The following is a 12,604-nucleotide window of genomic DNA, read 5'->3' as shown; positions in this document are numbered from 1 at the left end:
TTAATTTGGGTGGAGGGGGAACAGTGATATTTCTCTAGGGAAAAAAAAAAAACGGCCTTCTTTTTTGGTACCAGTTTTTGTTGGAGTTATGGCAGAGAAGAGCTGAGCGCCCTCTTTCTGGTGTGTGGGTGGAAATGGCTGCTTCTCAGGGCTGCTCAGAATAAGGTTGCATGGGCTTTGGGCTGGGCTACGTTGGATGAGAAAGGCAAGGTGAGTGGTACTTACAGCTTTGGAAATATGGGTACATTCTCCCTGCAATGTCCTAAGCCAGGCAGCAAGCTTCAAAAATTGTGCTGGTGTTATTCAGTGCTAAAAAATCATGCACTCTCAAGCCATAAAAAGACATGAAGGAACCATAAATGCATATTGTTAAGCAAAAGAAGACAATCAAAAAAAATACATACTAGATGAGCCCAACTATATGACTCTAGAAAAGGCATGTTTTAAATGTGAATTTCTATGCACCATTGACAACTTTCTTTATTTTTATTTTTATTTTTATTTTTTGAGACGGAGTTTCACTCTTGTTGCCCAGGCTGAAGTGCATTGGTGTGATCTCAGCTCATTGCAACCTCTACCTTCTGGGTTCAAATGATTCTCTTGCCTCAACCTCCCAAGTAGCTGGGATTACATGTGTCTGCCACCATGCCCGGCTAATTTCTTTTTTCTTTTTTTTTTTTTTTTTGTATTTTTAGTAGAGACGAGGTTTCACCATGTTGGCCAGGCTGGTCTCGAACTCCTGATCTCAGGTGATTCACCCACCTCAGTCTCCCAAAGTGCTGTGATTATAGGTGTGAGCCACCGTGCCCGGCCAACAACTTAAAAAATTTATTTTTTTCTTATGAAATAACACATTGTTATGAAAATATTTAAAAGGAAAGAAAGGAAAAACATCTGCAGTTCTACCACTTCAGAGATAATATCCATGTTAACAGTTTGGTGAATATTCTTCTGTTTACCTGTGCACACAAATATACACATTTTTTATAAAAATATACTGAATATTCTTTTTTAGTAAACTGATTTTTCATTTATTAAAATGGAATGAACAATTACCTATTGGATACAATGTTTTCTATTTGAATGATAAGTACACTAAAAGCCACTAGGCAATATATCCATGAACTTGTACCTCCTGAAACTATAAAAATAAAATAAAATAAAAAGAATTGAATAAACATGGTTTCCTGTGTTACCAAAGATTCTTATTTATTTTGTCTACACACAAGGTTTTGAATAAATTTTGTACAATGATCCTGTTGTTCAACAATTAAGCCTGGGCAACATAGTGAGACGCCACCTCTAAAAAAGTAAATAAATAAATTAGCCAGGCATGGTAATGTGCACCTAGAGTCCCAGCTACTAGAGACACTGAGGTGGGAGGATCACTTGAGCCTGGGAGGTCGAGGCTGCAGTGAACCATGATCGAACCCCTGCACTCCAGCCCAGGTGACAGCAAGACCCTGTCTCAGAAAAATAAAACAACAATATTTTTCCAATTTTTCTTTATCCTTGTATCTACTTCATTGAATGTCCTATGACTTAAGGTTAAGAAATAAAATAGCTGGGTCAAAAGCTGAATGAGATTTTTAAAGACTATTGATCATTATTGCCAAGTTAACTCTTCCCCTGTCCAACCTTTGCTAACCTGACAGGCCCCAGATGGTATCCCATTTTACATACTTTTCTTCGACCACAATGAGGGTGAACTTTTGTTCCAATGTTGACTGTTAGTATTTTCCTCTGAAAATTGCATGCTTGTGCCCTCTCATGCCATTGTCCATTGAGGTTTCTCTTTTTCTTATTGACTTATGAAAACATTAAAAAATATCCAGCCTATTATCCCTGTTATATATATAGCGTGAACATTTCTACTCCCATTTTTACTCTGTTTATAGCGGGATTTTAGAAAACTGTTTGATGCCTTTGTGCTTTTCTGGCATTTCTTATTTAATCTGCCTGTCGCTGATACAGCATTAGCGTTCACTTGCCTGAAAGGCTTTTTAAAAGGAGAGTTTTAGCCCCCAAACCCACTCCAAAGTACACTATAATCATCCAGTGAAAACATCTGTGTAATTGAAGCATCATTAATGTCTCTGTCCCAAATTCAAAGAACTCTAAAGGGCATTGTTAATTTTACTTCATCATCAGCCCCTTATTAACCTTGGCAAATGTTTAACTTGGAGGCAAGGATATTCAAGCCAACTCACAATTTACTATGCAATTGGCTACAAACGTTGAGGTGGGTTTTTTTTTGTTTATCCAACTAAAAGAACTTTATGTCCCTCTAGCACTAAATTATGACATCTTATCTCACAGATTTAACAGCATCTAATGGTTCTATCTCTAGGTAATGTAATCCAGCTGGAGTTCGAAGGTATGCAAAGCCCACGTTTTAGAACAAAAGGGTATTTTTCTCTAGCCAGTAAATAAAAGTGATTTTTTTTTTTCAGCTATAAAAGGACAAAAGGTTTTGAAATGATCCCACTGGGCAGGGTTTCCTAGACTTGTTTTTTGGCAGTTGGCCATGGAGCTAACTCAGTCTTCCAAACTTCTTCCATTTTTGTAGCAGTGTGAAGAATTCACTGGATGAGACTAAAGACACTTCATGGTGTGATGATTAATGCCCAGGGTCCTGTTAACCCAGAGTCAACCACAACTGGACATCCAGCAGTGCCATTAACAGACCCTTGATCAGTGTATAGGAAGAACTAAAAACCTGATCCTTTCTCTTATTGATTTTAGTACCTTCATGGCCACCCTCAGATTTGCATGTTTTCCTTATTGAGAAAAAATGTTTAACATTTAACACCATAAATGTCACAAGCACGATAAATGGTCTGTAGCTTTAGTTAGAAGTTGTCAAAGATGTTTGACTTAAGTATTGTTTGATCCCATTTTCAGGGGTTAAACAGCTCTGTGGCATTGGGTCTCCCTTGTTGGTTTTCATATTTTCTATGTACGTTTCATAGTTCTGAAACCCAAGAGCACTGTTGTCCATTCTCATTGCCCTGCTACAAGAAGGTCCACCCCATGGACCCAATCCTGTTTCTTAAGATGTTACTATTGCTAGAGTTAGAGGATAAAATTACATGAATAACCAAGAACAATTTCTGAAAGTGTGTATTGAGGAATCAGCACCTTGCGGTAATGCACACAGCTTTATTAAAATCACCAACAAGATCAACAGCAAAAATGTGTGATATCCCAGTCACTGTTCTAAACATCTAGGCATATTTACTTGCTTAATCCTGACAGTAACCCCATGGGATCGGAGCTGTTATTGTCCATAGGTTACAGAGCAGTACTGCAAACAAAGCTAAATGACTGAGCCAGGATTAGAACATGAGAAATCTAACTCTAGAGCTTGTCCTCTTAACTTGATTAAGTTGTTATAACAATGCTGCAAAATAGGTGATGGGGTCCCCATTTTACAAATGAGAAACTGAGGCTCAGGGGAATTAATGACTTTGTAATAACTTTCCACACATCTGTGAGGTAGCAATTTGGCTTAAGCCCTAATTCTAAAACTTTCGCCAGAATACCACATGTCTCACAATACAACACATTTCTTTACATTCAGGGCTTTATTCACTTCAGAGAGAGCTTATAATTGGCTAACAGATACCTAAATGGGCCTGTGACACACACTTCTGGGTTCTCATTGCACAGGAAGCTGGTCATTTAGACTGCAGTCTTCATTTGTGTGCATGATGCAATAAGAACTGCTTCTAACTCTTTCTATATGAATAGCTGTGAGATTTAGCTTCTCTCTTCATTCCTACCTCAGGGACTTTGCTTTTTCTGTGCCCTAGCTTGGAATACGTCATCCCCAGATCTTGGCGTGGCTGACTCCTTCTCAGGTGTCAGCTCAGATGCCATTACCTCAGTGGGGGCAAACCCTAACTATCTGTATTAATCTCCTAGGGCTGTCATAACAAATCACCACTAACTGGGTGGCTTAAAGCAGTACAAATGTATTCTCTTATAGTTCTGGAGGCCAGAAGTCTAAAACCAAGGTGTTGGCAGGACCATGCTTCCTTGGAAGGCTGTAGAGGAGGATTCCCCTTGCCTCTTTCAGTTTCTGGTGGCTCCACACGTTCCATGACTTGTGGCGGCATAACTGTAATCTCTGCCTCCATCTGCATGTAGCTTGCCCCTCTGTATTTCTTCTCTTCTGTGTCTTCTCCTCTTCTTATAAGAACATTTATCATTGTATTTAGGTGCTACCTGGATAATCCAGATGAGATTGAGATAATCTCACCTCAAGATTCCTAACTTAATTATATCTGCAAAAAGTATTTCCCAAAATAAGGTCACATTCACAGGTTCCAGGGGGACATATCTGTTGGGTGGGGGGACCGCCAGCCCACCTTAGGTAAAGCAGCTTTTGGTGCTGTTATGCTCTGTGACATCATCACCTCTTTATTTTCTTCAAAGCACTTATCCTTATTTGATGCATCTTGTTCTCTTATCTACTTTTCTTTGCCTTTCTCCACCTAACTCCATCTACTTGGATTCAAACTTTATGAGTAAAGAACTATCTTATTCGCTGCTTTACCCCAAGATGTAGAACAATGCTTGATATATTGTAGGGGTCACCAAATATTTACTGAATAAATGAATAATCTCATTGGGCTAATGAGATGTCAACTTGGCTCTCTGATTCCTTCAGAATCCAAGTTTTACTTTTTGTTATTATTTTATTTGAATTTCAGTTGCATATTTTTCAGAAATGCAAATGTATTAGGAGACACATATTTAACATAATGAATAAATAGATCCAATCATTTAAATAAGGACATTAAATCATCAAGTAAGGACAAGTGCTTTGAAGAAAATAAAGAGGTGATGATGTCTACATAACACTCAATCGCTAACTGGTCTTCTTAGTTCATTTAGCTTTTGCTTTGCTCCCAGAAATGAATCCTCAGTAGAATTTTTCTTTCACCCTTAGGCTCTGACCACCTCCGAGAGAAGGATGGCCTGTGGGCTGTCTTGGTCTGGCTCTCCATTATTGCTGCCCGGAAGCAGAGTGTGGAGGAAATTGTCCGAGATCACTGGGCCAAATTTGGCCGCCACTACTATTGCAGGTGAGGAGAAGGGGAAGGGTCTCTGTATGGACCCTGAAGAAATACTCCTAGAACAGGTTTCTAAAACTAATGGTCTAGAACCTTAAAAAGGAGGCATCTTCCCAGAAGATCTGAGGAGCACAGAGGCTGGAGCTGAATCACCCCTTATAGATGGTTGGGGATGGTGTCAAAGGCTACCAAGCTAGAAGGCACCAATTTCCTTTCTCCTCGTGACATCATTCTGTAATCTTTTCATCAATGCTTATAAGGTAGATGTCCATCTCAAGACGAACTCTGAACTGCAGAGCTTTGAAAAGTTATTTGGTTACTATCATGGCTGTGAGAGTCATGCAGTCAAACCAGAGGCATTTCTTGTTGGTTTTCCATCCATATTTATCAAGTAAAAAAGGCAGACACAGAAGCTGTGACAGGTTGGGGTGCTTTCATAATCCTCTCTCTACCTCTGTCTTACCGCCTCACCAATAATCAGGTTCAATGTCCAAGATGCCTGAGCTGGCACCCTTTGAAGGAACCTCATGGTTCAAGAGCTCCAGATATTGCTAAAGTTTTATCCTCATGAAAAAGAGGTACAGGCCGGGTATGGTGGCTCATGCCTGCAATCCCAGCACTTTGGGAGACCGAGGCAGGTGGATCACCTAAGGTCAGGAGTTTGAGACCAGCCTGACCAACATGGTGAAACTCTTCTCTACTAAAAATACAAAAAGTAGCTGGGTTTGGTGGTGCTCACCTGTAGCTACTCGGGAGGCTGAGGCAGGAGAATCGCTTGAACCTGGGAGGTTGAGGTTGTAGTGAGTGGAGATCGTACCACTCACTGCACTACAGCCTGGGCAACAGAGTGAGACTCCATCTCAAAAACAACAAAAAACAAAACAAATAAACAAAAAAACAGGGGAAAAGAAGTACAGAAAAGGAAACCATTATTTTGGAAGGAAGGAAAGGAAAGATCAGTGGGTAGGAACTTAGGGTCAGGGGTCTATGTCACTTTCCTGTTGTTTAAGTAAATGAAAGTAAGAGTATTCTGGAAGTGTGGTTACTTGCTAGGAGTGTGAACCTAGGTATGCTAGATATGTGTACATAACAAGAACCAAGCCATGGGTTAGGAGGAGGGAGTAGGAAACGATGTTAACTGTAAAGATCTTGGAGGTGGGGCAAGGGAATCCTTGGATAGTCTCAGAGACTCTGTATTAAAAACAGAAAGATTGTGACTCATTTTGCTTTGTTTATGAATAGTTAACTACTTTGAATGTTTGGTTGTGTTTCAAGAGCTCAAGGGACAGAAAGAGAGCTTTAGGCTTCCCTTATAAGGTGATTATTTCTTCTGTTAAGAAGCCTTTTACTTAGATGTGTATCAGAGAATAAGGAAGCCCATGATTGTACTCGTTAAATCAAAGAGATTGCAATCTTCTGGGAGATGTAGACAACAATGATATCATATTCTTAGTTCCCATTTAGTCAAGAAAGCTGGGGATGTGATAGCTTGCAAAACACCTGAAATTATTCAGTGTATCATAAAAAATGAATTCTCAGGACAGGTAGAAACTTGGTTTACTCATCGTTATTTCTAACAAGTACCAAAACCCCCTGATTCATGTGTGTGTGTTTTTTTTCCTGGCATACCAAGAGTTAATTGGCAGATGACATTCTTCAGTTGCATGAAGCTGTTCCAAAAAGTCCAACATGACAAAATATGTTATGATCGACAACCTCTGGCCTAGTGAGTTCGCTTTGAATCAGAGATGTGTTCCTCATAATTTGTGGAATGATTATCTAGGTTTCTGCTGGTGTCTTGAATAATTGGTGTTATGATAACTGTATTTATAATGTAGTTTATTTTTTGTGGCCAAGAGCTTACACGATAATTACTTCTTCATAACAAATACCATATTAGAGAATAATATGTGATAGATTTAATTTCTTCTAGGACATTGAGTTATGTTTCAGATTTCTGTCCAAAAAGATCACAGAGATAAAGAAAAAGGGAGGAGAAAATACATAGAATGAAAGGTAAACATTTCCTTCAACCCCCAGCAAATGGCAAATTAAAAGGTGCTTGGGAATGTGATTATTCCTCACTTGACAATTTTCTTGGCAGGCTGAAAATAATAAAACAATTTCACTTTAACTAATACTGAGCCTGAATATCTGAGAAAATCTTCCAGATTATTTTCCTTGTATGAGTAGACCCCAGAAGGAATCCTCCATTTCAGGGTTTCTTCCTTGAAAGTGTGTTGTTATTGATGGTTGTCAGATGGGGATTTGGGGGTGGAAGGCAGTGCTAGATCCTGCTTGTATATGAAGGTGAACGTTTGAGCAAACCAATCTGATGATTCTCAACCCTAGACTGAATGTGATCTATCATACTAGTGGATTTTTTTCAACTCCTGAATCTCTTTCAATGCCTCTCTATCTCCTGCTAGACTCTTTTCTCCTGTCTTCCTGTCCCTTTCTCCTTGGTTAGGTCTCTATCTTCCCCAAATGTCTACCTTTAAAGTCACTGCAGTCTCAGAATACATGCACTGCTGAAAAAGAATGTTCTGAGGGAGTTCCTTTTTTATCTGTCTGAGGCTGAGAAAAAAACACCTTGTGTAGGAGGAAGAGAATAAAAGAAAGGGATATAGATGCAGGGGACCCATTGCTAGACATGGTATTATTCCATATTTTGCATCTTGGCTAATATGCTGATGTTTACTAGATGTCTTAAAAGATTTTAAGCGGAAAAAAGTAGTAACAACTATTTAGAGCTTCCTTCTTCCAGTTCACTCTGAGAACTCACATCCTTTTTTCTATGCTACAGGAAGCCCAAATGTAAGATCCTCCACAGTGACTTGGGTGGAGCTGCCCCTCCTATGGCTTCCTTCTTAAACAGACACTCCTAGGTGTGCCATTAGGTCTCAGCCAAGACCATCTGACATTGTAAAAGAGAGTTTCTTTATGGTAGTGATGGCAAATAAAAGTAGTTAGCTTTTTTAAGCACCAGTGCCTGGCACTGTGCCAACTCTTGGTATCCATCACCATATTTTAAACCCCACAATGACAAATGCAATTGGTATTATTTTTAGTCTTTTTTTTTTTTTTCTAATTGACTTCCAGTCCCATTGTTACATTTGATACTCTTGGCTAGGAGGTCTTTTTTGAATGGAACAATTGTGACATGTCTTCCAAGTTTCCAAGAGTTCTATAGCATGCTCAGTTCCCCTTCTCCCTTTCTTTTTACCTTGTTTTCTCTCTCTTTCCTTCCTTCCATTTCTCCCATTTTTCATTCCATTCTACTTACATAAAACTTACTATGTACTAGAAGTAGCAGAGAACAGGACAGCTAAGGTGTCTGTCCTCCTGGAGCTCACATTCTGGTGGCCAAAGACAGATAATGAATACATAAACAAATATAAAAACAAGATACAAACAGTTTGGGGTAACTACCAAAAGAAAATATAAAGGGTGATGAGAGAAGAAGACAGAGTGGGGAAGCTGCCTTAAATAGATGGTCAGAGAAGGTCACATTCTAATGGTGACAATGGGTTTGAAAATGGGAGGAGAGAATGAGCCTGGTATTTGAAGAGCTGGCAGAAGAATGTACAAGGTAGAGGGAACACACAGCAAGTGCAAGAGGCCCAGAGGCAGGAATGGGTGCAATGTCAATGTGCACTGGAGAAGAGGCCAGTATGGCTGGAGTCAGTGAACAAGGGTAAAAAGACAGAACAAAGTCAAGTCAAAGAGGTGGGCAAGGGCAGCTCCCACAGTGCCTGATAGACCGAGGTTAAGGTGTTGAGTTTTGTTCTCAATGTGATGGGAATTTATAGAGGGATTTAATAGAAAGTGGCATGATCTGATTTTTACAAGATTACTCTGGCCGCTGTATGGGGAATGGATTGTAAGGGTCAGATGGAGGAGGGGAGATCAGTTGAAGGTGCATTTCTGTGCTGTCCTTCCCTGAAAACAGAACCAATGATTAGATGACTGTAAGCGGGCCACCCAGTTGCTGGTTCTCTGATTAGGTTTCTGTTCCTCCTGTGTCCTCACCAGGTTTGACTATGAGGGGTTGGATCCCAAGACGACATATTATATCATGAGGGACCTGGAGGCCCTGGTCACAGACAAATCCTTCATTGGCCAGCAGTTTGCTGTGGGGAGCCATGTCTACAGTGTGGCGAAGACGGATAGCTTTGAATACGTGGACCCTGTGGATGGCACTGTGACCAAGAAACAGGTACTTGCCAGGAAATCACTAAGACAGGTTATCAGGCAGAACCAGTGGCCAAAATGTCCTAGAACTGGAGAGGTCCTTAGGGATGATCTAAGATGACCTCATTTTATAGATGAGAACTCTGCAGCCAGGAAAGAAGAAAGCCCTTGATGAAGGACACCTAACAAGTTAGTGCACAGGGTAGATTAGAACACGGGCCTTCTCTGGCCAGGCGCAGGGACTCATACTTGTTATCCCAGCATTTTGGGAGGCCAAGGTGAGAGGATCACTTTTGAGCTCAGGAGTTCGAGACCAGCTTGGGCAACAAAGTGAGACCCCATCTCTACCAAAAAAATAAAAAATAAAAATAGCTGGGCATGGTGGCACACACTTGTAGTTCCAGCCACTTGGGAGGCTGAGGTGGGAGGATCGCTTGAGCCCAGGTGGTTGAGTCTGCAGTGAGTCATGATCACACCACTGTACTTCAGCGTGGGAGACAGAGTGAGACCATGTCTCAAACACACACACACATACACATACACACACACACAAAGACAAACAACAACAACAAAAATAACATGAGTACTCTATGTCCAGTTTTCTTTCCACTTGGTAATGGATAGACCAATATGTCAAATAAATACAGACCCAATATTTCCTTCTGAAATGTTTGTAGCTGCAGGTGCTTGTATGTGGTGGCCATTATTGGTGACGGATTCAGAAAAGTTACCAAGAACTGAAGATCCCTGTCCTTGGGGCCCTCAGGTACAGGGATATTTTACTTTCTATTACCTTATGTCACTAAAAAAAAATCACAGGAGCTTAGCTGGGTGGATTTGGTACCCAGAAAACCCAAAAGGAAGACATGTGGTTCAGACTGAGCATCATAGATAAGTAGGTAAATCAACTGCAGCTTCTATTAAGGTCTTGTCTTTATGAATTGTGTAAGCAAAGTTGATAGCTACTATGATTATTTCTCTTCTCAGTTTGGTTTATTTACTGGCCATAGCAAATATTGCCCCTTCTGGAAGCACATGTTAACGTTTACAGCCTAAATAACATACCTTGAGCAATGTTAAGAGAAGTTCCATTCTAAAATTTCCAAATTCTTATCTTTTTATATATTCTTCATAAGTACAGAGTGTTAAGTCAAAGCTGCAGATATTTTGGGACTACATACAATGGCAGTTACTGCTATTTTAATTTGACTAGTATTTACTATGTCCTCCTTGTCCTACGGTCCCTTGACTTGCAGATACTCCAAAGTCTAATGCCTCTTGTTACTATCTTGGTATTCTCTTTCTGATTAGCTTAGTTCTCCCTCTGGTTAGCTTAGATGATCTTTCATCTCTATCAAAACACCAGTCCTTCATTATAGAAGCCCTTCCCTGACCCAACAAATTGATTACAACCCCGCTTTGAAAATACACAGGGCAGTAGAGAAAATAGTGGGTAAGAATTTAGAAAACTCAGAATAAAATTCTACCCCTGCTGCTTAGTAGTGTGTGGCTTTGGGAAAGTTGCTTGATTTGAGCCATAGTTTCTTCCTCATCTGTAAAATACCTATTTCACAGAATTGCTTTAGAAATGAAATGAAATAAAATACCCAAAAGCTCCTAGCTATCTTTTATGTATGGGGTGCACAATATATCTTTTGTTGTGTTTTGTTTCACTCAAGGAAGGTTGCTTGTAGACTGGACTGAATTCACTCTGAAATAACACCAATGAATCAGTCCTTGGAGATGTGAAGTCAGGAGCTCAGCTGGCATCTTTGAGCCCCTGTGCCCTGGATAGATCTTTTCCAGTTTTGGACCACATTCCCACTTCCATTTTATAAACTTTTCTTAGATCCAAGTCTCATTTTGATGTAGAATTCAAGAGATATAAAATAATGTGTTTTTTAAAGTATCCTTGGGATATTTTTGCTCACTGACAAGGAAGGCTTAGAAACCATTCCTTTGAGGGAGTGGTCTAATCTGCACTCAGTTATGGATTTTATCTACTTGCAAGAAGCTTGTCTGTTGAGCTTATTTGTTTTGCTGTTAATCCAGTATTCCTCTACCTTATCTCTTCCTCAATGTACTCAGTGTTTGGATACCTTTTCCTTGGATTTTCTTTAACTGTTCACATCAGGCCAATTCCTCAACTGGATCTCCAGTTCATCTATTTACTTCATTTCCCCTCCCCCTCAATAAGTCTGACTGTTGGTTTTCATTTTTACACTGGAATGTATCTGATATGGTTTGACTGTGTCCCCACCCAAATCTCATCTTGAGTTTTAGCTCCCATAATCCCCACGTGTCATGGGAGGGACCAGGTAGGAGGTAATTGAATCATGGGGGTGGGTTTTTCCTGTGCGGTCTTGTGGTAGTGAATAAGTCTCATGAGATCTGATGTTTTTATAAAGGGCACTTCCCCTGCACATGCTTTCTTGCCTGCTGCCATGTAAGATGTGTCTTTGCTCCTCCTTCACCTTCCACCATCATTTTGAGTCCATTAAACCTCTTTCTGCTAGAAATTACCCAGTCTTGGGTATTTCTTCATAGCAGTATGAAAATGGACTGATACAATATTGATTTCCCACAGTCTCTTCTTTGCTCTTCTGAGCTCAAATGTAGCTATAAATACATACATGCCACCAGGATCTGCTCTGGGAGTTTTTCTGGTAAAGAAAGAAGATTTTTGTTCCTTTCCCCAGATTCCAGGACCCAGGTGATATCTTCATTGGTTGGTAGTCCTGAGACACACTAGAGCTTCTCTGCAGGTCTGGGTTTGGCTCAATGGGGGTGATGAGAGACCAGTTAGTTGATACTTAGCAGCATCCCCATTGTTGGCAAGTTACAGATGATTCCTTTGCTACAGTTGGTCCTGTTGGGTAGAGGTGGAATCCCTGCATAGCAGTGCTGTGGAGACCCTCTCAGGATGTCAGCATTCATCAGCATTAAGTCCCAGGGATAGTTGAGTCTGGGGCACACTTTAGGTAACATAGTGCAAAATAAGCATACTTTTCACACTACACACATCTAAAAGACTTATTTGAATTTAAATAAGCCAGTGTTCTGAAATAGCCATTAAGTACCTCAGTGCATTCATTCAGTGGATATTTATTGACAGCCTACCAAATGCATAATTTGTTTTTTTCATGGTACAGTTTTAAAATGTAAATATATAGTATCTTTATTGAGGTACAATTCATATACCATACAGTTCACTCATTTAAAGGGCATACTTCCACAGTTTCTAGTATATTTACAGAGTTGTGCAGTTATCATCACAACCAGTTCAGAACACTTTCATTGCCCCAGAAAAGACATGTTGTGCTCTTCAG

The 12,604-nt window shown here is 40.1% G+C and overlaps 1 protein-coding gene across 1 annotated transcript in view; it reads left to right on the top strand.

The window, feature by feature from the left end:
- PGM5 (phosphoglucomutase 5) overlaps nt 1-12,604 on the top strand; it is a 180,167-nt gene that overhangs the window by 120,128 nt on the left and 47,435 nt on the right. Inside the window, exons 8-9 of the mRNA XM_007969422.3 lie at nt 4,958-5,093; nt 9,117-9,300. Of these exons, the coding sequence (XP_007967613.3) occupies nt 4,958-5,093; nt 9,117-9,300 (320 nt within the window). The remainder of the gene's footprint in view (nt 1-4,957; nt 5,094-9,116; nt 9,301-12,604) is intronic.

This window comes from Chlorocebus sabaeus, chromosome 12 (genome assembly GCF_047675955.1).
Source record: "Chlorocebus sabaeus isolate Y175 chromosome 12, mChlSab1.0.hap1, whole genome shotgun sequence".
NCBI classification, from domain to species: domain Eukaryota; kingdom Metazoa; phylum Chordata; class Mammalia; order Primates; family Cercopithecidae; genus Chlorocebus; species Chlorocebus sabaeus.
This window is presented reverse-complemented; position numbering and strand designations above follow the sequence as displayed.